Source organism: Pelophylax lessonae (assembly GCF_965119305.1).
Source record: "Pelophylax lessonae genome assembly, chromosome: 12".
In the NCBI taxonomy this organism is placed as follows: Eukaryota; Metazoa; Chordata; class Amphibia; order Anura; family Ranidae; genus Pelophylax; species Pelophylax lessonae.
In genome coordinates, this window is record NC_138779.1 from 92,083,095 (window position 1) to 92,110,648 (window position 27,554).

Here is a 27,554-nt window from a genome sequence, read left to right on the forward strand (position 1 = left end):
GGCATATCCGCTATGCATTCCAAGGCTGGATTTCACAACCCGGAAACAGCTAAACAGATCAATCAGAGATATACACGGTGTAAAAGTAAAGGAATTACCCTACAAAATACCATATAAAGACTAAAATATCCAAAACATAACCAAAAAGAATTAAAATCAAACTATACTATAACCAGTTTAGCATCCCAAGGCTACGTTACAAGCCAGAAGTTGACTTAAGCCAAACCAATAATATAAGGACCATAATTGGGCAAACTACAACACCATCTTGTGGAGATGTCGAAAAACTTTCAAATGCTCTCAAAATTGAATTACATTAATAATAAATTAACATAATTCCATAAATGAATATGTAGTAAATTGATAAACAATCATTTAAATAATAAAAAAAAAAAACATCATGCTCATAAAGGTAGAAAGTATCATCATACTCATCGACATAAAGACAATACTGGAAATATATTTAAATCTCAACTGTTATTTAAAAAGCAGTCTATATCCCATTCTATATTCATTCCCCAAGGTTTATAAGTCTTAAGGTTATATATCCAGCGGGTTTCGAACCTTGATATTTCCCTCCGGACATGACATAAATTTATCAGTACCCCAAATTAAGGTACCTTTGGGATTTTTTTTGTGGCAGCGCACATAATGTTTGGAGACACCATGCCCCGGAAATCCTCTCCTAATATTACCCAAATGTTCTTTAACTCTTATTTGTAATGTTCTTATAGTACCGCCCACATATTGTAGGCCACAAGAACATTGGATAAGATCTACAACATTAGTAGAAGCACAGGTAATGAAAGATTTAATATTGTAGTGCTTAGATCATGTCACCATAGATTGAAAATCACATACCCTTCTGTCAGAAATGGCATTTATCTGGCAGACAGCACATTTCCTACAAGGGAAATATCCATCAAGGTCTTGAAAGAAGGACATTATTTTAGGACTATCAATGTCATGTGCTTGCTTCCGGCTGTCACGCCTCTGAAGACATAATTTGATGATGAAACGCGTAAGTCGGAACAGAACTTTGGGACGTAAGCACGCTACTAGCCACAGCCATTTTAAATCTATGTTTACATGCTTGTTTAAGTTTTAGCACTTGTGAGTGCAATATTTTTTAATAAATTGAACCCTATATATGTTGAGACATACTGTACTATTGTGGTCTGTTTGAATTATTTGAGGTGATCCTGCACTTCAGTGGATGTGGAATTGTTTAGGTACCTCCTTATAGACCATGATGGACAGTTCAGCGTGAGCATTGCCCATGGAATGGAACAGGAAGGATAATTTTTCCTTGGATACAAAGCATTGCAGCTGCAGTATGTGTATACCCCCATACAGCCTCCTTTGCAGCTTGGGTGGATGGTAAAACCGCAAAACAAAACCAACTGTTTTTACTGCCCTTGAGCCACTAGTGTAAATGAGGCTCTGGGGCTCCTTCACATGGACAGGTGGGGGGGGGGCAGTAAAAGCAGGAGTTTGAGCTGCAGTTTTACCACCCCATTATGACAATATGAAATGACAGGTCACTGTGAAAAGGGGCTTGCTGCAACATCCCTGCAGCTTTGTGCAATGAACATGGTTGCAGTGTGTCAGAATTTTCAGGGTTAAAACAGGTGTCCCCTCACAGCCTGCCAAACACCAGTCACATGTCTAAAAGAGCCCTTTTAGCTTCCCCCTCCCCTCCCTCAGAGCCCCCCTAGTTATTTTTAGTTTCCTACACCCCACAGAGCCCAGCTCCCCTTCCCTCCTTCATCCCACTGGCACAGATGCCAATCAGTCCTCCTCAGACTGAGCTATTTCCCCCGATGTATTGGGGACAGCACCATCCTTTTTAACACTTGACCAATAGTTTGCTGCCTTATACCATAAGGCATTTTCACAACACCTGGACAGGATGGTGTGGATTAGTTGGCATTTCCTTTTTGCCCGTGTTTGTTGGGGTCATGTGATTTTTTTTTTGTTTGGATCAATATTCAGCATGTGTTGTTTCTGGATATATCACTTGAATCATATAGTGCCGTGAAAAAGTATTCATACACCTTGAAATTTTCCGCATTTTGTCATGTTGCAACCAAAAACATAAATGTTTTTTTGGGGGGATATTTAGTGCTAGACCAACACAAAATGGCACATATTTTGAAGTGGAAGGAACATGATAAATTGTTTTCACATGTTTTTAAAAATAAATATCTGAAAAGTGTGGCATGCATTTGTATTCAGCCATCTTTACTCTGATACCCCCAACTAAAATCTAGTGGAACCAATTGCCTTCAGAAGTCACCTAATTAGTAAATAAAGTCCATTTGTGTACAATTTAATCTCAGTATAAATACGGCTGTTCTGTAAAGCCCTCATAGGTTTTTTTTAGAGAATCTTAGTGAACAAACAGCATCATGAAGGCCAAGAAACACACCAGACAGGTCAGGAATAAAGTTGTGGAGAAGTTTAAAACAGGGTTAGGTTAGAAATAAAATATCTGAATCTTTGAACATCTCACGGAGCACTGTTCAATCCATCATTTGAAAATGGAAAGAGTATGGCACAACTGCAAACCTACCAAGACATGGCCATCCACCTAAACGGACAGGCCGGGCAAGGAGAGCATTAATCAGAGAAGCAGCCAAGGGGCCCATGGTAACTCTGGAAAAGCTGCAGAGTTCCACAGCTCAGGTGGGAGAATCTGCCCACAGGACAACTATTAGTTGTGCACTCTACAAATCTTTGCCTTTATGGAAGAGTGCCAAGAAGAAAGCCATTGTTGAAAGAAAGCCATTAGAAGTCCCATTTCAAGTTTGCAAGAAGACATGTGGGGGACACAGCAAACATGTGGAAGAAGGTGCTCTGGTCAGATGAGACCAAAATTGAACTTTTTGGCCTAAAAGCAAAACGCTATGTGTGGCAGAAAACAAACACTGCACATCACCCTGAACACACCATCCTCACTGTGAAACATGGTGGTGGCCACATCATGTTGTGGGAATGCTATTCTTCAGCAGGGACAGGGAAGTTGGTCAGAGTTGATGGGAAGATGGATGGAGCCAAATACAGGTCAATCTTAGAAGAAAACCTGTTGGAGTCTGCAATAGACTTGAGACTGGGGCAGAGGTTCCCCCTGCCAGCAGGGCAATGTACATACAGCCAGAGCTACAATGGAAAGGTTCAGATCAAAGTAGTGATCGACCGATATATATAACGGATTTTCGTTGCCGATACTGATATTTTGGCCATTGAATATCGATATAGGCCGATATTTTTGTACATTTAAAACATTTTTTTATTTTTTATTTTTACACTTGACAGGTACTGTTGTGGAGGGATCTGGGGGTCTAAAAGACCCCAAACCCCTCCTCTGCACTTAAAAGCATTCAAAACAGCCAAGTTTGGCTGTTTCAAATGCTGTCATTTTTTTTAATCTAGCGCCGAATACCTGGAAGTGATGTGAATCACTTCTGGGTTTTTACATGGAGACCCGATCAGAGCCAAATGCAGCTTCGATCGGGTCTTCTCTTCCGCGGCCGTGCAGGCAGGATGCCCGGGTCTCCCGGTGGGATGGAAGACACGGGCAAGCCGCAGAAGGCAGTGGGAGGGGGGATGTTCCCTCCCGCTCCTTGTAATGACAGCAGAGTGGCTTCTCAGCCGCATCGGTTGTCATTACAAAACAGCCGACCTTCGGCTATAGATGCCGATACCGGGGTGATGCCTCTAGCTGTAGGCATCACTCCGGTACAGCACTTTCCCGAAATATTGGCAATACCGGTAACCTTAGGGGCCGATTCCGATATATTGGGGAAAGTGCAGATCGATCCCTAGATCAAAGCATATTCATGTGTTAGAAAGGCCCAATCAAAGTCCAGACCTAAATCAAATTAAGAATCTTTGGTAAGACTTAAAAAATTGCTATTCACAGATGCTCTCATTCCAATCTGCCAGAGTTTAAACTATTTTGCAAAAAAGAATGGGCAAAAATGTCACTCTCTAAATGTGCAAAGCTAGTACAGACAAACCCAAAAAAACTTGCAGCTGTAATTGCAGCAAAAGGTGGTTCTCCAAAGTAAGTAATGGATGTATAAAAATACTGCGCTACCCTGGTAATTTTTTGTATTGTGACAGTAAAAAATGAAAAAGTGCACGTGCAATCTTGTAAACAATGCTCATATAATAACTTATTGCTGATATATATTACTATAAAATATTCAATAATTAATCAATAAATAATCAATATATATTTCTGTGAAATACCGTGATATAACTCTTACAGTGCACGTGCTAAATAAAAAATATATGCTGAATGAAATTGCTTTCAATATATTAAATGTACCACACAAAAAATATATATTACATGAAAGTCCAATATGAAAATAAGTCCATGAAGTGAACACAAAATAGGTATGTACAAAATACGTGCTCAAAAAACTCTCGGTGTGGGGATAAAGTGATGCGTGCCGGTGATCCTTGGGTTCTCACACTCTGTGCCCAGGGGTAAGGTAGCACACTTACCAGAAGGTGTGGATTCCAATGGCGTACGCCAATAGGAATCGAAAACGCTTTGTCTGCTGCTCCTATGTATGGATAGGTGGGTGGACGATCTCCTTATGGATAGGGATGAGCATTCAGCATGGAAGAAAGAAGGTAGAGGCTCCTCATAGTGTAAAAAGGTTTTTTTCCTTTTATTAAAACTTCAAAAAAATCACATCAATCTTCACATACACCATCCAAGTAAAAATCCATAAAACCCCCGATCTGTACTGCAGACTTTAAAAACACTCCAAATATGATAAAAAACACTCCAAATAAAAAACGTGGGTGACACAACAAAAAAACAAACTCGACCCAAAATGACTGCGGGGTCAGAATATTGAAGCCGCTCTTAGAGCTCCTATGTTGCCTCGCGGCTGGGATACACATAGGACGCTAGCTATACCCGCTGCTTGCGCCGAACCCGGAAGTTGGAATCTCGGCATGCGGTCAAGCTACTAACTCAGAGCGAGGCAACGTGCGTGCCAACTTGACGCGTTTCGTCAGTGTATGACGTCTTCGGAAGTGGCACGTACGTTGCGTTTCAGCTTGGTTATATGGAGGAGTATTGGCTCATTTTCCGCTCTTTTTTCTCCAGCTCGTATTCCCCTTTCATGACATATTCTAGAAAAGATGGAATCTATTCCATTGATGATGGGTCTGCCTGGTGGTGCTGTAGTGCTTTTGTGTATTTTTGGGACTTGGTATATCACAGGAAGTCTGGGGTGGTCGGGGATGAGGGAGAAGATTCTAGAGAAGATTCCATCTTTTCTAGAATAGGGGAGTATCTGGATTCCCATCTACAGCCCCTAGCACAGACTTACCCGGCCTATTTGAGGGACAGTAAACAATTAATTAATATCCTAAATGAAATAAAAGGCACCTCCAATTTAATCATGGCTACAATAGACGTTGAGTCGTTGTACACTAATATAGACCAAACAGATGCCCTACGAGCTGTCATGTGGGCCCTAAAAGAAAAGACAGATCTTAAACACGACCAACAAATCTTACTAGGTGAAATGCTGGACCTTGCCATGGGGAGTAACTACTTCTGGCATGAGGGCCAATACTATAGGCAACACAGAGGCGTAGCCATGGGGGCAAAGTACGCCCCCAGTGTAGCCAACATATTTCTCAGTAAATGGGAGGAAGAAGAAATATTTCAAAAAAACATCAAGGATCTTGTAATCTACAAAAGGTACATTGATGACATTTTTATTATTTGGTCAGGAACGGAGGAATCTTTAAAAGTTTTTATGCATGATATGAATATTAATAATTATAAAATAAATTTTACGGGTAATTATGATAAAAATGAAGTAAATTTTTTAGATCTCACTATCAATTTTAAGCAGGGTAATTTTTACACCAGGAGTTTTTTTAAAGGAACAGATCGTAATGGGTATATATCCACTCACAGTTGCCATCATCCTAGATGGATTAATGGCATTCCCAAGGGGCAACTGCTAAGAATGCGTAGGAACTGTAGAGACGATAATGATTATGTGCAACAAGCTAATATTTTAATAGACAGATTTGTTAATAAGGGGTACAATGAAAAAGAACTAGGGACATTGAGAGATAACATCGGAAAAATGGATAGAACAACGTTATTAGTAGATAAGATTAAGAGCGATCAACCTGGCACCAGTCACTTTAACCTAGCATTCATCACACAATATCATAGAAACTACAAACAATTAGAAAAAGTAATAAAACGTCATTGGCACATATTGATGAGAGATAATACCCTCAAAACAATATTACCTCCAAAACCAGCCTTTATATATCGCAGAGTGCCCAATCTGAGAGATAAACTTGTCCACAACATCCCAGACCCCCCTAAGACGGGGTCAACCTTCCTGGATTTCAAAGGTTTCTATGCTTGCAAAAAATGCAAAGCATGTAAAGCAGTCAAAATGAAAAATAGGAGACAAACCTCCTTCAAATCCCACACCACATCCAAAGACTACCAAATCAAAAAACTTATTACATGTACCACCACACATGTAACATATATAGTCACCTGTCCATGCGGCCTTCAATATGTGGGCCGCACGACTAGAAAATTGAGCATTAGAATAGGGGATTAGAATAGGGGAACACTTAAATAATATAAGAAAGGGATTCAAGAAACATAGCCTATCCATGCACTTTAGAACCCACCATAATAGAGACCCCACAGTAGCCACATTTTGTGGTATTGATACAGTAGAACCACATTGGAGAGGGGGAGATAGGAGAATAGCTATATCAAAGAATGAAACTTTTTGGATATGTAAACTAGATACTCTACAGCCGAAGGGAATGAACAAAGACTTGGATATAAACTGTTTCTTATCTAATTATTGAATTTTAAGCATTGTTTTGTAGTATTGTTATATTTATTGCACCAAGTATGCCATATGTATGGGAAATCATTATAGTATACATTTGGCGAAAAAGGGATGGTTGTTCCCCGATGGCCACGAAGATTTATATATGTATTTATGTTAATATCTGGGCTATAAGCAATATACAGTATATATGTAAATGGAAACTAAACATTTGTTCATAGATCTGGATTTAAATTATATCACATTGCACTTTGAATAGAAATTTTTTTGCACACAATTTAAAAATTAATATAAAAAAATTACAGCAATTTTTAGCAAAATTTGCTGACAATACAGCATAATATACAACCAGTATATTACCTCTTGTTTATATATGGGACCAAAATCAGCCGGCCGCAGGCCGACGTGCACATTGTTTCCATTTTTTAATTTATTATCACATTCCTATTTTTGTCCCACTGTTTACATTCGGGGTAAAATACATGGTTTTAATATATATAAATTGGGAAAAAGGTAATATGGTAGCGGAATAGATAGACTATGAATCAAGTGAATTGCTTCCGGTCTATATGTCATGAAAGGGGAATACGAGCTGGAGAAAAAAGAGCGGTAATGAGCCAATACTCCTCCATATAACCAAGCTGAAACGCAACGTACGTGCCACTTCCGAAGACGTCATACTCTGACGAAACGCGTCAAGTTGGCACGCACGTTGCCTCGCTCTGAGTTAGTAGCTGGACCGCACGCCGAGATTCCAACTTCCGGGTTCGGCGCAAGCAGCGGGTATAGCTAGCGTCCTATGTGTATCCCAGCCGCGAGGCAACATAGGAGCTCTAAGAGCGGCTTCAATATTCTGACCCCGCAGTCATTTTGGGTCGAGTTTGTTTTTTTGTTGTGTCACCCACGTTTTTTATTTGGAGTGTTTTTTATCATATTTGGAGTGTTTTTAAAGTCTGCAGTACAGATCGGGGGTTTTATGGATTTTTACTTGGATGGTGTATGTGAAGATTGATGTGATTTTTTTGAAGTTTTAATAAAAGGAAAAAAACCTTTTTACACTATGAGGAGCCTCTACCTTCTTTCTTCCATGCTGAATGCTCATCCCTATCCATAAGGAGATCGTCCACCCACCTATCCATACATAGGAGCAGCAGACAAAGCGTTTTCGATTCCTATTGGCGTACGCCATTGGAATCCACACCTTCTGGTAAGTGTGCTACCTTACCCCTGGGCACAGAGTGTGAGAACCCAAGGATCACCGGCACGCATCACTTTATCCCCACACCGAGAGTTTTTTAAGCACGTTTTTTGCACATACCTATTTTGTGTTCACTTCATGGACTTATTTTCATATTGGACTTTCATGTAATATATATTTTTTGTGTGGTACATTTAATATATTGAAAGCAATTTCATTCAGCATATATTTTTTATTTAGCACGTGCACTGTAAGAGTTATATCACGGTATTTCACAGAAATATTTATTGATTATTTATTGATTAATTATTGAATATTTTATAGTAATATATATCAGCAATAAGTTATTATATGAGCATTGTTTACAAGATTGCACGTGCACTTTTTCATTTTTTACTGTCACAATACAAAAAATTACCAGGGTAGCGCAGTATTTTTATACATCCATTACTTACCTATGAGATCACTACTTTAGTAGTGTTCTTGATTACTTGCTGCTTCCCAAAATACCTTACCAAAATACCTAGGCGCGAGTACACCATCTTTTTCATTTTTGGTTCTCCAAAGTATTGACTCAGAGGAACTGAATACAAATGCATGCCACACTTTTCAGATATTTATTTGTAAAAACAATGTGAAAACCATTTATAATTTTCCTTCCACTTCACAATTATGTGCCACTTTGTGTTGGTCTATCACATAAAATCCCAATAAAATACATTTTCATTTTTGGTTTTACCTGACAAAATTTGGAAAATGTCAAGGAGTATGAATACTTTTTAAAGGCACTGTATATGAGTTCTTACTTCTGCTGAGGAAATGAGGGTTGTCTCGCAAAATACATTGTGTAGCACTGCTGAGGTGTTCAGTATTTCAGATTTGACAATTTTTAAAGATATGTATCTTTAATCAAATGTAACAATTTTTTATCAAATTAAGAGCCGGTTCACACTGAGGCGACACGACTCCTTACTACTTGGGGGGCGACTTGTGCATTACATTGCACCACGACTTCGGAGCGACTTCACATAATGGAAGTCTATGCAAGTCGCTCCGAGGTCGCCCCGAAATAGTACAGGACCCTTTTTCTAAGTCGGAGCGACTTGTGTCGCTCCTATTAGAACGGGTCCTGTAGCGGTCAATGGACCGCGAGGGAGCGCGACTTGTCAGGCTGACAAGTTGCCTGACAAGTCGCACTAATGTGAACCGGCTCTCAATGTGTCTCTCAAAGTTCCTTGGGAATTGTTGTTTTGTTTATCATGACACCAATGACACAGTGGCATTTTTCCTTTAGGCTACACCCCTGACTCAGAGACATTTTTGACTTTCAGTGACACCACAGATGCAGGGACATTTTTTCCTTTGCTGCTGTCCCATATTTGTGCACTGATTTTAAATGTTTAGTCTAAACATTACATATCTATTAGATGGACTGCATAGGGGACATGGACTTCGGTCTTGATGGACTCCGGTTGTCAAAGATTTAATGGAGGTGAGCAAATATGCCTTTACTGGATTATAATACCCATTCTTTGCCCAGGACATTGGAAGGCCTTGTCCCGGCACTGCCTGTTCCTGTGACAACTGTCTAGGATGGGTTGTCCCAATGAAAGAAATTGTCCCCAATTAGTGCTTTTAAACCTCCTTTACTCTTTCCAACATTATATATATTGGTTTTATATATACTTACATAAGAAAGTAACTTTAACAAGACAGGAACATCTTTTTCTAGAACAGGTGGCTAAAAATACATCTATAGAAATATCAAATCATAAGCCCTTATGGTAGACGAACTAGCTATCAGATGTCCCTGTTCTGGCAAACCCTTCCCTATTTTGGACTCTGAATTGATGTAGCCTTATGCACAGGTGGCCAAAATATGGTTGGGTTAGGATAATATAAGTGGACGACAAGAGGAGACGGACATGTTTACATTTTTCAAGGTGTAAATCTCAACTCAAGGACACACAGTAGTACATAAAAGTATGGTGTAGTACCTGATACATTTTCAGTCATCATTGGTCCTTGTCAAATAAAGAGAGATTAGGGTACAACAGTACTCAAACTATGGATGTTAAACTATTTACATATTCCATCAAGCAGTCAGGGCCGGTGCTTCCACTAGGCAAACTAGGCAGCCTCCTAGGGCGCATTGCCACCTAGGGGCGCAGCCACAAGTCGGCACTCTGGGCACTCTCTCTCCATCATTAATGATCCTTGTGAGCTGAGGAGAGGGGAGGCAGTGGGGGAGGAAGAAGGGACAGAGGAAGATGCCAGCTGTCTTGGGTAGTGGCGGAACTACCAGGCCTTGGCTTTCCATCACTGTTTGGGGGGGCCCCAAGAGGCAGGAAGGAAGCCCACCGGAGTGCTCACTGCTTGATGATTCTCTTTGGTGGCAGCTGAGCGGCCTAAACCCTGGGCAGGAAGTGATTCCCTGCACTGAGCTGGTGGGCAGCCATTCATGTCCCTGGGCTGGTATTAAGCAGGGAGCAAAGGAGAGCTGAACCTGAGCTGCAGCTCGGCACTGGAGGACAAAACCTTTATTGAAGCAGAAGCGACGAGGCACCCGAATAGTCTGAGGAGGTTGGTGATGAAGGCCGTGCGAAGCTCTCTGACTGCTGCTTCTCCCTCCACCATGAGCCGGTTGGAGCTGTGGTGAGCACTGTGGTCCAGTAGAGGAGCGTCCTGGAAAAAGGATTGACGGTGAAGGAGGGCAGAGTGCGGGCCACACTCTTCATACTGCCCAGTGAGTGTCCCCAGAACAGGGGATTGGGGTCCCTGGGTGTGACATAAAGGATCCCTGGTGTGAAAGGCAATCGGGATCACCAGGTGTGCCATGGTCAATCAGAGTCACCAGGTGTGACATGGGTCACTGGGTGTAACAGGGGTTCGGGGTCACCAGGTGTGCCCTGAGGAATTAGGGTCCCTGGGTGTGCCATGGGAGATTGAGAGGTCCCCAGGTGTTACATGGAAAAACATCAGGGTCTCTCCAAGTATGACATGGAGGAACATCAGGGGCCCCTGGTGTGACATAGAGGAACATTGGGGTCACTGGGTATGACAGCATGACATGGAGGAACACAGGGGTCCCTGCATGGAGGAATATTGGGGTCAGTGGGTATGACAGCATGACATGGAGGAATATTGAGGTCAGTGGGTATAACAGCATGACATGGAGGAATATTGGGGTCCCAGGATGTGACATGGAAAAACACCAGGGTCCCTGGGTGTGACATAGAGGGACATCAGGGTCCCCAAGTGTGACATGGAGGAATATGGGGGTCACTGGGTACCACAGCATAACATGGAGGAACCATTAGATCAGGGTCACTGGGTATGACATGAGGAGTTTTTAACCTCTTCCCTTTTTATTTTTTTATTTTTTTTGGGGGGACGCAAGTAGCTAGTCTTGCCTAGGGCATAAAATAGTCTAGCACCGGCCCTGCAAGCAGTAAACAAGTTTTAAATAGAGCTAAAGCCATTGCATTTTTTTTTCCTTTTTGGAAAACAGAGAGGTATAACACCTGTCAGTTTTTATTGGCATCTCATTGTGGGAGACTCCCCTTCACTTCCTTCCCCATAGCCACAACAGGATGTGAGCAGAAATCCCTCCAAAGTAGAAGACATGCTTGGTTTTTTACCAGGGTCACCAGAACTAGTGCTCCCATTGAAAGATTTTCCCTCTATTCCTTTTCTGGTGTGAACCCGCAATTTAGGAATTTATTTTACTCTCACTCTTGGTGATAACAGTCAACAGGACAAAGAGACAGGGTAAAACAGTGGTTCTCAACTCCGGTCCTCAGGACCCACTAACAGGCAAGGTTTGCAAGATAATGGAAATACATTACAGGTAATATAATATGCTGCTCAGTGATTGCAGTACTCTAGTCTGCATCTTCCCAAGGTAATACTTAAAATTTGGCCTGTTAGTGGGTCCTGAGGAATGGAGTTGAGAACCACTGGGGTAAAACTTTTCTAACAGGGATATAGATGACAAAACCAGATAGGTGTTCTAACCCCCTTCACTCTATCCAAACCTGTGTTGTGAACATTGAAAATTAATTTCTCCACAATGCCCATAGATACTCAGGTGTATGGGGACTTGTTTTTAAGTGTCTTTACTGCTTGTTTGGTATGTAAATGCCTATTTGGAAGGTTAAAGTAGGTTAAAGTAAAGGCTCAAGGCTTTTTACCTTGGCTTTTACCTCGGCTCTCTCGGCTCTCTCGGCTCTCCCCCCCCCCCCATACTTTACTGAGCCCCATTCCGATCCTCCTTGTTTGAGACAGCAGCGGTTGTCATTGGCTCTTGCTACTGTCAATCACAGTCAGTGAGCCAATGAGGAGAGAGAGGGGGCAGAGTTTAGAACATCTGCCAGATTGTTTTTTGCTGTTGGTGCTGGTGTCTCTGTTGGGCACTTCTTGTTGAGTTGGCAGATGTAAGTCTCTTAAAGGTGGACACCAGTAACAATGAAAACCCAACAGATATTTAACCCTTTCTCACTCTATCCAAAAATGTTTGGCCTGGCATTCCAGTTTAATTGATGGTGGGAAAGATTGGTGTTAGTGAACACATTATTACAGGACTCTATCTTTTATACTTCAGGTGACACTGCTGGAGGCCAGTAACCGTGTAGGAGGTCGTGTACTAACCTATAGAGATCCAGAGGGCTGGTATGGAGAACTGGGACCCATGCGTATTCCTCCATCTCACAGGTATGTATAAAAAGCTCTTTTATATTTATAAAAAAAGATTTATTTTACATTTAAAGTTCACCCTTCGACCTTCTGATAAATAAAACCTAAGGCTGTCAATTTCATGAGGATTCGGATTTTCACGTTAAAACTCCCACTATATAATGTTCAACTCTATCAATAAGTGCAGAGAGTCCAGTTATTTCCAAGAAAGCTTTATCAATCTTAGTATGTGAAATTCGTAAAACGAGCATCTGTTCATTTTTACAGGCTTATTCGGGAATTCATTCGTCAGTTTCAATTGCAAATTAATCCTTTTATTATATCTAATGACAACAATGTATTGATGTTCAATAACATAAGACAACTGCAAAAGGATGTTGCTAAGATGTCAAACCTGTTTGAGTTTGCATTGACCCCTGAGGAAGAAGGAATATCCGTTGATGACCTATATTCTAAAGTGGCATACAAGGTAAGCACTGTGTCTCAGATAATACTATATCCCCAGTACTTCAGAGTGCAAGGACCCGAAACACCCACTCCCTGTGCATCAGGACAACTCCCAATATATATATATATATATATATATATATATATACATACACACATACACACACACTATATTGTCCAAAATATTGGGACACATGCATTCACACGCACATGAACTTTAATGGCATCCCAGTCTTAATCCGTAGGGTTCAATATTAGATTGGCCCACCCTTTGCAGCTACAACATCTTCAACTCTTCTGGGAAGGCTGTCTACAAGGTTTAGGGGGGTGTCTTTGGGAATGTTTGACCATTCTTCCAGAAGCCTATTTGTGAGGTCAGGCATTGATTTTGGAAGAGAAGACCTGGTTCACAGTCTCCGCTCAAATTCATCCCAAAGGTGTTCTGTCAGGACCTGTCAAGTTCCTGCACCCCAAATTCACGAATCCATGTCTTTATGGACCTTGCTTTGTGCACTGGTCCAAATCATTTGGTGGGGAGGGATTTATGGTGTGGGTTTGTTATTCAGGGGTTGAGATTGGCCCCTTAGTTCCAGTAAAAGGAACTCTTAAGGCATCAGCCTACCAAGACATTTTGGACAATTTTATGCTCCCAACTTTGTGGGAACAGTTTGGGGATGCCCCCTTCCTGTTCCAACATGACTGCGCACCAGTGCACAAAGCAAGATCCACATAAAGACATGGATGAGCAAGTTTGGGGTGGAGGAACTTGACTGTTCTGTACAGAGTCCTGACCTCAACCCGATAGAACACCTTTGGGATGAATTAGAGTGGAGACTGTGAGCAAGGACTTCTTGTCCAACATCAGTGTCTAACCTCACAAATGGGCTTCTGGAAGTATGGTCAAACATTCCCATAGACACACTCCTAAAACTTGCGCACAGCCTCCCCAAAAGAGCCAAAGCTGTTATAGATTCAAAGGGTGGGTCAACTGAATACTGAACCTTACGGACTTAGATTGGGATGCCATTAAAGTTCATGTGCATGTAAGCTGTCCCAATTCTTTTGACAATACAGTGTGTGTGTATATATATATATATATATATATATATATATATATATATATATATGCAGAATAACCCTGTGCTACCCACAATAACACCTGGTTATGTAACTTGAAGCAACTAAGTTATCCTCCCGGATAACCATTTATTACATAGTACCACTACAATTTCCAAAAAATCCTTACATGCATATAAAATCAATTAAACAGCAACAAAATACAATCATCTACAAAAGTAATTCTCAAAATTGCAAAATTTGTGTAAAAACAGTGCACAATAACAGTTTAAATATATATATATATATATAGCACCCCCCTAGTCAGGTACTAGGTAAAAGCATCACATTGCTTTCCTGCTTCTCAGGGAGCAGGATTTTTAATTAGGCCTGTTGCATGTGTCCAGGTGTGACTCACTTGGTCTGAAGGAGTGTCCCCACCCACTGTATCCAATAGGGGAGCCTTTTGGACAGTGGAGGAAACCCAGCCAGTGACACACAGGGTTTTGTGGCAGTCCCAGTGGGAAGGCACAACAGTGGTGCATCCTAAGATTGACCATAAAAGCCAAGGGCACATGTGACCAGGGGTCTTTGGCAGGAAGCAGTGTCCCAGGAGGAGGGTGACGGCTGTCTCTCCTCCTGTCAGCAAGGAAAGTGGTCACAGGTAGTCAACCTGGGGAGCCAGAGTGTGGTGCCGAGCTGAAAGGTCTAGGATGCTGATGGCAGAGATTAAGGCAGAGCTCACTAAGGAAAAACAGTGTCCGTGAGTACCAGGGAGCCTGCCAGGGGTCTGCCCAGGAAGGGGACCATTCCAGTGAGGTCAGAGGACAAGAGCTTGCACACACGGTCAGTAAGAAAGGGGGTGCCAAGTTAGACCCTGAAGAGTGATTCAGTTCATTATTCAGATCTTCACTTCAGTGGCAGGGTAAAGCAGTGGCCTTGCTGCATTCTACAGTCAGTGTCCTCAGAATTGTGCATAGTTACTAGTTGGAGTATCCCACTCATCCCTTCCCCTATCAAAGTTCCTAAATAAATACAAAAAAACCCAAATCCCCTGGACTGTTTATTGACTGAGCCAAGAGTTCAAGTGTAAGGATTTAATGGACTGGTGGTATAGGTAACCCTAGGGAATCCATTTTAAGCAGCTCCCATGGGGGCAGTGCTACATATATATATATATATATATATATATATATATATATATATATATATAGTATATATACAGTATATAACACTTCTTCATACAGTCCACTTGAAAAAGCGAAGAAAATTTCTTTACCCAGTTCTGGACCAGAAGGATTTGCCCCTTAATGACCAGGCCATTTTTTTGTGATTCAGCACTGCGTTATTTTAACAGAAAATTGCACGGTCATGCGACCCAGTACCAAAATAAAATTGGTGGTATTTGATCACCTGTGCAATTTTTATTTTTTGCGCTATAAACAAAAAAGAGCGACAATTCTGGACAAAAAAAAACAATATTTTTCACATTCTGCTATATAACACCCCCCCCCCCCCCTCCGAAAAAAAATGTAAAAATCAAAATGTTTCATCATTTTAGGCCAATTAGTATTCTGCTACAAGCGTATTTTGATTGGTTTGCGCAAAATGTATCGCGTCTACAAACTAGGGGAAAGACTTATGTCTTTTTTTATTTATTTATATTTTTTACTAGTAATGGTGGCGATCAGCGATTTTTAGCGGGACTGTGACATTGTGGCGGACAGATCGGACCCCTAACTGACATTTTTAACACTTTTGGGGGACCAGTGACATTATTACAGAATCAATACTAAAAATGTGCACTGTTACTGTAATAATGACATTGGCAGAGAAGGGGTTAACCTAGGGGCGATCAAAGGGTTAAGTGTGAGCCTAAGGGAGTGTTTTCTAACTGTATGGGGGATGGGCTTCTGAAATAACCATAGAGACCTGTGATCCTATATAGAAGGATCACAGGTGCTTTGTGATCATCTCAGAGAGAAGAACGGTCAGCTGTGTTTACACAGCGACTGACGTAGGGCTACACAATTTCACGCAGCCGAGCCAGCCTGCCCCAGTAAATCTGCTGCGGGATGTCGGCAAGTGGTTAAAGAATATGTTACCCCAGCATTTCATATTCCTGATAGGTGTCTGTTGTACCATTTACTTGTGTTTAAAAGTATCCTGTTCTCTTTGTATTGCTTCCTTTGGGTTAAAAATCTGGTGTTCCTGACACAAATCCTATTTCAAAACTGACCACTGTAGGCATAAGAGCACATCCATCTTAGTGTGGTCAGTTTTCTGGCTGTGCTGGGAGCACAGTTTGCCTGTCCTCCAATGGGCAGACCTATTCTGACCCCCACACCCCTCCCACAACCACACAACCATTCACTGGGAAAATCAATGTACTGCTCTTTCTCTACCTCTAGCTCTTTAAGCCCCTTTTGCAGCTTAAAACTGAGATTATGTGATCACTTATAAAGAAAGAAAAACAAAAAAGATATTATAATGTTTTTATACTGTACATAAAATAAACATTTGCCTTTCATTCCTATTTTAAACTGAATATGGTGTTTTACAAGACGAGGGTTCACATATACTGTAAATTTGTTTTCCACCATAAAGAATCCACCAAAGTGATCCTCTCGATACTCAATTAACTTACATTGAGTGAATCACTTTGGTAATTTCTTTATGGTGGACATCAATTTTAAAGGACTAAAATACAAATATTACGCCCAGCTTAGACCAGATATATAAAAGCTTCTAGCAAAAATTTGTTGATCACAAATAGATATTAAATTAAATCAATCTTCAGCGCTAAAAACACAGTGTTAATGTTGGCAGCAAATTTTGTACATTTAGATTTAGTCTTAGTCTTTTTACTAAAATGGCATTTTAGTTTTAGTCCAATTTTAGTCATCTGCAATTGTTTTGGTTTTAGTTGTATCTAGTTGACTAAATCTCCTGTACATTTTAGTCAACTAAAATGTCCTACATTTTAGTCAACTAAAATCTCCAGTACATTTAAGTCGACTAAAACTCATTTTAGTTGTCTGAAATCTAATGGGTTTAGTTTAATTGGAATGTATTATTTAAGCATTTCTCTACGAATTCCAAACTCATTATATACTCCTGGAGTGAAAAATCGAATATGTTATTATTTATGGTTTTAGACCCCGTTCAGACAGGGGCAACGTGACTTGCTGGGGCGACCTGTGAAGTCACGGTGCACAGCGTGCACCGCGACCTCTGCGCGACATGCACGGACTTCATATCATTGAAGTCAATGTAGGTCGCCTCCAGGTCGCCCCAAAGTAGTACAGGACCCTTTTTCTATGTCGGAGCGACTTGTGTCGCTCCTATTAGAACGGGTCCTGTGCTAATCAATGGCAGGCAACCCACCGCGACTTGTCAGGCGACCAAGTCGCCTGACAAGTCGCGCTAGTGTGAATGGGGTCTAAAAGTAATTACAAAGTCTTGTTTTTTTTTCTCAATAAAAATAACAAACATGTTATACTTACCTCCTCTGTGTAGTGGTTTTGCACAGAGCAGCCCGAATCTTCACGGGTCCTTCTTCTGTGCTCCTGGCCCCTCTCTCTTGTCGAGTGCCCCCACAGCAAGCAGCTTGCTATGGGGGCACCCGAGCCAAGTCACAGTTCCCTGTGTCCATTCAGACATGGAGCTGTGGCCCGCCAAGCTCCGCCCCGCCCCCTCTCTTTCCTGATTGGCTGACTGAATTTGATTGAAAGCAGTGGGAGCCAATAGTGCCACTGCTGTGTCTCAGCCAATCAAGAGGGAGAGTCTCGGACTGCCGAAACACTCGTGGACATTGCTGGAGAGAGATGGGGCTCAGGTAAGTATAAGGGGGTGCTGAGGAGGCTGTTACACACAGAAGGCTTTTTATCGAATATCTAATTTTATATATAGAATGCATTAAGACTGACTTTACATCCCTTTAAGGCTAGAATAAGAACATACACTACAGACAGAGATTTAGTTGTTATATAATGTCTTAAAGTAAAACCAAGTTTAGTTACAAGAATATTGCTTTTTTGACAAAAGTGTAACGTTAAAATAAAAAAAATGAATTAAAACTCTATGTGTGATGATGCCACCATGCAGTGCACATTTACATGAACTTTAACAGTTCAAGAAACTGAACAGAACACAAGAAAACATTTCAGCAGCTACAGCTGTGGCCAAAAGTTTTGAGAATGACACAAATGTTATTTTTCACAAAGTCTGCTGCCTTTTTTTTATGGCAATTTGCATATACTCCAGAATGTTATGAAGATTGATCAGATAAATTGCAATTAATTAATAAAAAAAACATTTCCACTGCATTTTTCACCTGAAGAAGGCTTCAAGGTGCCCAAGAAAGTCCAGCAAGCGCCAGGACCGTGTCCTACAGTTTAATCAGCTGTGGGATTGGGGCACCAGAGCCTGATCAGAAATTGCAGCAGGCAGGTGTGAGTACATCTGCATGCACATCGAGGTAAAGACTTTTGGAGGATGGCCTGGTGTTAAGAAGGGCAGCAAAAAGGCCACTTCACTCCAGGAAAAAAATCAGGGACAGACTAATATTCTGCAAAAGGTACAGGGATTAAATCTTGTACAGAGAAGAATAGGTGAGCGCTACTGTGTCATGCCAGCAGTAAAGCATCCTGAGACCATTCATGTGTGGGGCGGGTTGCTTCTCAGCTAAGGGAGTGGGCTCACTCACAAATTTGCCTAAGAACACAGCCATGAATAAAGAATGGTACAAAAACATCCTCCGAGAGCAACTTCTCCCAACCATCCAAGAACGGTTTGGTGATGAACAATGCATTTTCCAGCATGATGGAGCACCTTCCCATAAGGCAAAAGTGATAACTATGTAGCTTGGGGAACAAAACATGGATATTTTGGGTCCATGACCAGGAAGCTCCACAGACCTTAATCCCATTGAAAACTTGTGGTCAATCCTCAAAAGGCGGGTGTACAAAAAAACCCCTACAAATTCTGACAAACTCCAAGCATTGATTTTGCAAGAATGGACTACCATCAGTCAGGAAATGGTCCTGGCCCAAGAGAATGATTGACAGCATGCCAGAACAATTTGCAGAGGTCATGAAAAAGAAGGGTCAACTCAACACTGCAAATATTGACTCTTTGCATTTAGTTTACTGTCAGTTTATTATTTTAACAGTTCTAATTCTCAGATACATTCAAAGAAAATATGCACAGTCTACTATAATGCCTTTGGTGTGTGGATTAAAACAGTCACTACTTTTTATAAACTCCTCTCCTCTCTCTCTCAGCAGTCGCAATGACAATAGAGGTAAATATCACACTAAAAAGATTACTGGAGAAGGACCTCGATGTAAGGCTGCCCTTTTTGACGGTTACTGATCTATTTTTCTTTTTCATTAGTGTGATATTTACCTTTATTATCAAATTTGTCAATGCTAAGAGAGAGAGGAGTTGATAAAAAGTGAAGGTTGTTATTGTTTCACATACTAATGGCATTTGTAGCCTGTGCATTGTTCCTATGAATTTAGAGAATTAAAACTGTTGTTGAATTATTCATTCTTCCTATCGCAATAAGCACAACCTACAAGTATTAGGTATGCTTCTTATGTTAGAAATAGAAATACCTGGAGAATAAAACACTTCTATTTGTTTTGATTCATTTTAAGGAAAGCACTTTGTGCCAACATGACCCTTGCTCTATTTCGCCGGCCTCTAGAGAGGTCACCTGTGACACTGAATATCCTCTCTGCAAAGGCTTAGCCAGCAAGTCTAATGCAAAAGTGTCACTCTTTGACAGCCAAAAATCTGTTCCGGTGTCCTCACTGATGATGGCAACTTGGTGCAAAAACTCTTACTTATATTTTCTTAACTGCTGTTCTATGCTGTTTGGGGAGATCCTCTGCCTGGGTTTTCTTCGGCATTTAGAAAGAAATGCAGGGAGCACTTTATATGTTTAAGCACTTTATTTGACTGTCACAGACTATAAGAAATACTGGAAATGGTGTTGAGATTTCCTCTTTGAAGTTGGATTGTTATATATGAACTCTATAGTGTTTTTTAATGGACATTATGGTTCATTGTTTTAATGCAGCTGACTGATTTAATTTTAAAGGACTGTTCTTCACTTCAAGCGGACCGTATAAAGAAGTACTATATACATATATATTGATTTACTCTGTTTTTGTGCACTGTTTGTTACACAAATTTAGCACTTTTGAATTTTGAGTATGATTTTTGCACATTTATTATATTTCATTACTGTTTGATCTATATTTGCATATGGGGATTGTATGAGGATTATTGTGGTACTATGGCGCTGGGTATTTATGTATAAAACTACAAGTACTGTTTATGCCTAGCTAGACCAATGAAGACAGGAAAAGACGGAGTGCCAGTACAAAGCAGGCAGACAAGAGCAGATAGAGTCATGACTAAGAGCAGCAGCATACACATACAAACATACAATAACAGGAGTCAAAGCCAATGCAGATGGGTAAACAGGATCAGAAGTCGTAAACATGATATAACCTGACCTTTAACCTTCTTAGCGGTATTCCCGAGCGTGGCTCGGGGTTACATTTCAGAGCCAAAAGCGGTAACCCCGAGCCACACTCGGGGTACCGCCAGAAGCATCGCTGGATCCTGTAAAAGAGGTTACTTACCTTGTCACCGGGATCCAGCGATGTATGCGAGCGGTATGCGGCGGCAGATCTTCCTCCCGATCGTCTCCGTGCCCCGGCTTCCGTCTCCTGCGACGTGACGTTCGCAGGGGGGTGGAACCGGCGGCAAATTCAAATGTAAAACACACCAAACACACTGATACCATTCAAAATAAAATAAATTCACATTACATTGCCCCCCAGTGCACTTTCCTGCAGTTTTACTGTATTTTTTATGTATGTATATATATATATATATACATACATATATATATATATATATATATATATATATATATATATATATATATATATATATGTATACATACATACATACTTTAACTTATTTATAGTTTTTTATTATATTAAAATGTATAATTTTATGTTTCAAACTTTATCATACCCAAGATGTTATAAAAAAGAACGCAGAACGCACAGTAAAAAAAAAAAAAAAAAAAAAATATGTAAATAGTTCGTTTGGGCTGCTTATTCTCAAGAATTACATGCAAAATAATGGTACCGCTTTCAGCACCTAAAATCCGAAAGAATCATACCGCCATGGAGGTTAAGGAAATCTAGTCTTCATTGTAACTTCTCACATTTTCTTTCTTTAGTTTGTAAGACAAGTTGCTGGAAAAAACTGCTCTGGAATCTTGGACATGTTTGGCAAAGTTTCTCTTCAGGTAAAATTATTAGGCCAAAACAATAGCACTGAGAGCACACATATCTATTGACTGTACACAGGGATCTTTAGATGTGTATTTTGCTTTCCACATTTGCATTAATGAAATCAGCTGGGTGTAAAAATTGGGAAGTTATTTTCTACACTTACACAGGGGCTGCTTTTAGCAGGCTGTGGCCCTGTACCATGTAATCACTGGGACTAATCACATCTAGCAATACAATTGTACACAACAGATGGCAAGAAAGGAAGCCATTCATTGTTTACAATTGTCATATGATCTGCTGTGATTGGTCACAGTGACCACATGGTAGTGGCAGGGGGCTGGTACACTGATTAGTCATTGGCTGTGTCTGATGAGCACAGCCGGTGACAGATTGCGTGCAGGGTGGCTGCATAAGAGGCGCGATCCGGGAGGACGTCATATAATGTCCGACCGAATCAATGAACATCCAGCCCTGCCTATAGCAAAAGCTAGTTAAATCATGAACTTTAAGGCTAGTTTTACACTTGGAACAGATGCGGCTCACAGCAGGGGTCCTGTGCGCCCATGTTTTCCTTTTCAGGGACGAATGGCCGAAATGTTTGCCTGAATTTGGACCTGAAACGGAGCCAAAGACACAGAGGACTCCCATGCAATCCGCTCCGCAGCAGCCCCGGAGATATGTGAACTGACTTCATTGAGAGCCAGGTCTCCTGTCATGCGAATTGGATGTGGGGAATTCACATAAGTGTGAACCCAGCTTAAAGTTTAGTAAATTCCCATCTTTGCAAAACTTTGATACTGTGTTTTTATTTTTTTCTGAAATAGTCTATCCTGGCGGATGAAGGACGTTTAAGTGCTGGTGCTATAAAGATGCTTGGAAACTTCATGAATACTAATAGTCAGCCCTACGTCTCATTTATGGAAGCAGTTCTGGATTCTTATATTTTTAAAACCCCGAGGTACAGAAAAAAAAAAAGTAAAAGCATGCATGTGTCATATTCCCTGTATTTCTCTTTATGAAAATATATTTAAAAAAACGACAGCTTAAAGAGTGGTGAGCTGAACTGCCCTGGGTTTGGTACGAGCAGGGTTCGGCAAACTTCAAAGGAGTATAGATGCCAAACCCAGACCCCACTGAAGTCAAAGGAAGCCAAATCTGTGAATTGAAACCTGCCCATTTTTCTAGGCTAATAGACAAAGGGTTCTCAAAAATGGTATGGGGGATGGGTGTGGACCAGTGGCGACTGGTGCTCAATTTTCTTTGGGGGGCAGCCAGCGGCCTCCCCAGCCAGCCAACCACATAACAAACCCCACCCCCTATCGCTTGATCAATCACCTACCAGGCTCCCCCCCCAGCCCCTGTACTTATCCCATCCAGGTGGTGGCTTCTCCCCCTGTGTCTCCTCCTAAGTCCATGCGGTCGCTTCTCCCCCTGGCCAATCAGGAGTTAGGACTTGCGACCAATCAGGTCTTAGGACTCCCGGCCAATGGGGACTCAGGACCCCCTTCCTGATTGGCCATGAGGAGAAACAGGAAGACATTAGCGAAGATTAATTTGCTAATATCACACAACTGGGTGGGCTTTGGGTGCAGTGCTCTGCGCCGAGCCCGCCCTTTTTGAAGCCAATTAGAGCCTTCGGCTCTAATTATGTGCTTCTAAAAGAAAAAAAAAAAACATTGGAATCCATACGTCCAGCACTCTGCATGTAGATAAGGAGCCAGGTGCATTGAGGGGCCCCTAATGGATGGCTGGACACTGGTGTGGACACTGCTCTAGAGAACATGTACCAAAAAAAAAAAAAAGAAAATCCATTATTCTGGGAGCACTTATTTTTTGAAGCACTGAAATTTACAATTTAGAAAAGTGTTTTAAATTGCTGCCTTTTTAAATCACTTGGCTTTTTTTTTTTGTCCAAAGGAAAATGGGACAGAGCCCCCAAACATCCCTCCAAAATAATAGCAGACCTCTAAGATCCACAATGAAATGTCATTTGCAGGCAATTTAAACAATAGCGTTTTTATTTTTTTTTTAAAAGACGGAAAAAACAATTGCGTAGAGTCTCCCTCAAAATGCATACCAGACTATTGAGTCTAGTATAGATTTATTGCAGAATTTTGTCACAAAAAACAGGCACATTTGCAAAGTACCCCACTGGCAAAATACCTTGTTAATGTCACAATGTTGATAAAGACAAAGGCCTTTTCCCCAAAACCCTGGCCCAGTGGTCATGAGTGTCTGCAGGCGATGATATCAGAATTTGGAAGCTCCCTTTCATAATAAGGGGGCAACTATTTATATGTGACTGAGTAATACCAGGATACTAGGGGAGAACACAGGAACATGGTTAACTGTGCATGTACATGTTAAATTCTAAAAAGCAACATAGTCCATCTCCATAAAAATAATAGTTATTTTTCCAGAGGATAAGGCAATTCTAATATACTAAAAATGTTTTTTCATAACTTTTCATTTTAGTTTTGGAGAGGGTAGGAAAAGGTTAAAGCTCAAGTTAGTTTATTATGTGCTGTCTGTGTTACATTAGGGAGATTTGACTTTATTTCCTAACATGGAGAGGAGATCTTTCCAGGGTGAGAAGAAATCCCTTCTTAGACGGTTGTTACTGGAAATTTTGGATTTTCCAATACTTTCTTTCAATAAAAAAAAGTAGTTCTAACCCTTCCTTACTGTATCCCAAAACGTTTTTGACAAAGAAAAAGTTACACCTTTCCACAATTCTTTTTATGTTGGGGGTCTTCCATTAACATCTATATCAGGCCTTAATATAGGATAAGGGTCTGGCATGAATATGAAGGAGGACTCCGCCAAAAGCACAAATGTTATGGGGGAGCCCCAGAAAAACAAAATAAAACCATAAGGTCCTTCAAAAAATCAATACCAGGCCAGGCTCCTTTCCTTAACATGCAGCCTTGCTGGCCACAAAAGACAAAACAAGCATACAAGCCCTCCCCTCCTCACTGAACCATACCAGGCCGCATGCCCTTAACATACAGGGGTTCTTTGCCAGGGGCAGATCCCCCTGGCAAAGCACCCATGCTGATGAGGACAAAGGCCTCTTACCCTACCCCTGGGGTCTGCAGGCGGGGTGGAGACTTATTGGAATTTGGATGCCCCCCTTAACAATTAGGTGGCACCCCCCTATATAAATGAGCAAGGGGTACATACCACTTCTCATTACCAAAAAGGTGTTAAAAAAAAAAAAAAAGGCACAGTTCCTTTAATATTAAAAAAAAAAAAAAAAAACACAGTGGTCATATGTATGGAGCTTGTCCCTCCTGCTTCATTATTACTAGAGCCCGGGACCTGTCTTTGTCAGATTGGTCATCATGCTCTTTGTGCTTAGGGAGTGGATCTTCAGTACAGAAACCTCAGCCGCCCATTGATGCAAATGTTCAGCTTGTGGGCGCTAAAGACCACCCTCTTTGGCGCCACCATATGCGTTATGTGGATGTAAAAACGTTAGATGGCTACATTATTATATTTAATGACTTAGAGAAATTAATATAGATAAGTATGACCTAATTCAAAAAATATTCTATTTCACCAGGTTAGATGAGATCACTGGAGGTTTCGATCAATTGCCCTTGGCCTTGGCCAAACATTTGGGAAATGTGATTAGATTGAAATCCACTGTAGTTAAAGTCATGAGGAATGAAAAATCAGTAATCGTCTACTACCGGAAGGATAGAACCACCCCTCCCACCAGCATAATTGCAGACTATGTTATCATAACATCCACCGCAAAGGCAACCAAACGTATTAAGTTCAGTCCTCCTTTGACCAATGAGAAGGATTTTGCAATAGGTAACATCCACTATGCAAGTGCCACAAAAATCTTACTGAGCTGCACTGAGAGTTTCTGGGTAAAGGATGGTATAGTTGGTGGAAGAAGTATCACCGATCGCCCATCGCGTTATATCTATTACCCAAGTCACAACTTCACCGGAGGAAGAGGGGTCCTCCTTGCATCATATACTTTGTCGGATGAGTCATCGTTCTTCCTATCCCTCAGTAATGAAGAGTGCATTGATATTGTTTTTGAAGACTTGGCTGCCATCCACTTGAGACCAGAGAAGGAGCTCCGACATCTTTGTCCTAAGGCTGTGGTGAAGAAGTGGAGCCTGGATCCATATTCCATGGGTGCATTCGCCCATTTCATCCCGTATCAGTATAGTAACTTGTTTGAGTCCCTGTCTCAACCTGAAGGCAGAATATATTTTGCTGGAGAACACACTTCAGCTCCCCATGGTTGGATTGACACAGCTATTAAAAGTGGCCTGAAGGCTGCAAGAGCTGTTCAAAGAGATGCCAACACATTTCTCCACAGATAATTTAATTGCATATGTGTATGAATATCAATATTTATTGCTTCTGGAAATATACATCTTTGTCAAGCAGTGTACTTTAAAAATTAAAAAAAAAAAATGATTTTGGTGACAGTTTAATAGTATCACCATTCTATATGAAAATACATCTGTGTGTTAATTTAGGCCAGGTGCACTAGGGCTTTTTCAAAAATTGTAATCTTCAACTAGACATGACTGGACTATTACTGGACTATTATTATCAAATAATAACTTAAAATCACATGTTTTGTGTTATGATGAATTATCTATACCAGTATGTATTAACTTTATTGTACATGTGATTTTTAGTTATAATTTAAGTATATAATCCTAATATGCGATTTGTGTACATTAATATGCAGAGGTGCAGCACCAGATTTTTGTTTGGTGGTCACACTTATGTATATATGTTTTACTGTGGACATCCGAGGAGGTAAGATAGAGGAGAATATTCACTTTCTATTTAGATTTATATGTCCATTTGGCTTCCTAGGTGGTGGTCTAGCTGAGGTGGCTACACTGAGTTTTGGAATTTACTACCTCCAGTTCTGGTTCAGAGAATTCACTTGTCGATATCCCTATTCCTAGGCATAGTGAGTTACAGTTAGGACAGAAGTGGCATCAGCAGCAGAGAATCTGGATACAGATCTGGCATATCATTTCCGGTCCAACACATCCCTGAAAGGGAGTTGTGTTTGCCGAAATGTCACTTCCAGTGAGACAAGAGTTGGGTGGAAGTGGTCGCGTTAGCTCCGTTGAGCCAAGAGGAAGAGGAAGCAGGCATAGCGTGACACCTTCGATAGTGTCACCAAGTAAATACTCCAAACTGCTTGACCTAACCATGAATTTCCACACTAGTATTAGTTAAAAAGGTAATTAATCAGTGAGACTATTTGAGCTCTGGTTTATGGTTGGCTTCCCACCTGCTAAAGAAGCCCATGAGGAGGGCGTAACATGTATGGATGAGAGGAGCCGTTACCTGTGATGTCATTATTCACTTTGGTATCAGCATGGTGAGCTGAATACATGCTAGTTTTACACATATTTATATGATTAAAAAATCCCTTGATCCAATTTTTAATAAATTTATAGCAGAGAGCACTGTGGTTTCTCTATTTCTATTTTTTGTTATGATATACGTTTGATTGAGATTCAAGAAGTGGAGTAGCATGATTCAGGGGCGTCAATTGAGGAGTGTTTCAGCACCACCCAAGATGGAGTTCACTGGGGCCTTTGTGACTCTGTGGTGGGGTCATACCTTGGAGGTGAGCAGGCATTTTATCCAGACGTGGTGGGAATCAAACACATCGGATGTTTTTTAACCACTTAAGCCCCGGAGGATTTGGCTGCTCAAAGACCAGGGCCTATTTTGTGATTCGGCACTGCGTGACTTTAACAGACAATTGCGCGGTCGTGCGACGCTGTACCCAAATGAAATTGACGTTCTTTTTTTCCCCACAAACAGAGCTTTCTTTTGGGGGTATTTGATCACCTGTGCGATTTTTACTTTTTGCGCTATAAACAAAAAAAGAAGCGACAATTTTGAAAAAATAACAATATTTTTCAAAGTTTTTTATATGAAATTCCCCCAAAAAAA

The 27,554-nt window shown here is 40.9% G+C and overlaps 1 protein-coding gene across 1 annotated transcript in view; it reads left to right on the forward strand.

The window, feature by feature from the left end:
• Positions 1-25,969, forward strand: part of LOC309568882 (L-amino-acid oxidase-like) — a gene marked incomplete at its 5' end in the record, with an annotated part of 67,593 nt that extends 41,624 nt beyond the window's left edge. Inside the window, 5 exons of the mRNA XM_082274665.1 lie at positions 12,674-12,783; positions 13,033-13,234; positions 21,539-21,607; positions 22,418-22,551; positions 25,159-25,969. Coding sequence (XP_082130791.1) covers positions 12,674-12,783; positions 13,033-13,234; positions 21,539-21,607; positions 22,418-22,551; positions 25,159-25,942 — 1,299 coding nt within the window. The 3' untranslated portion in view covers positions 25,943-25,969. The remainder of the gene's footprint in view (positions 1-12,673; positions 12,784-13,032; positions 13,235-21,538; positions 21,608-22,417; positions 22,552-25,158) is intronic.
• Positions 25,970-27,554: the final 1,585 nt, after the last annotated feature.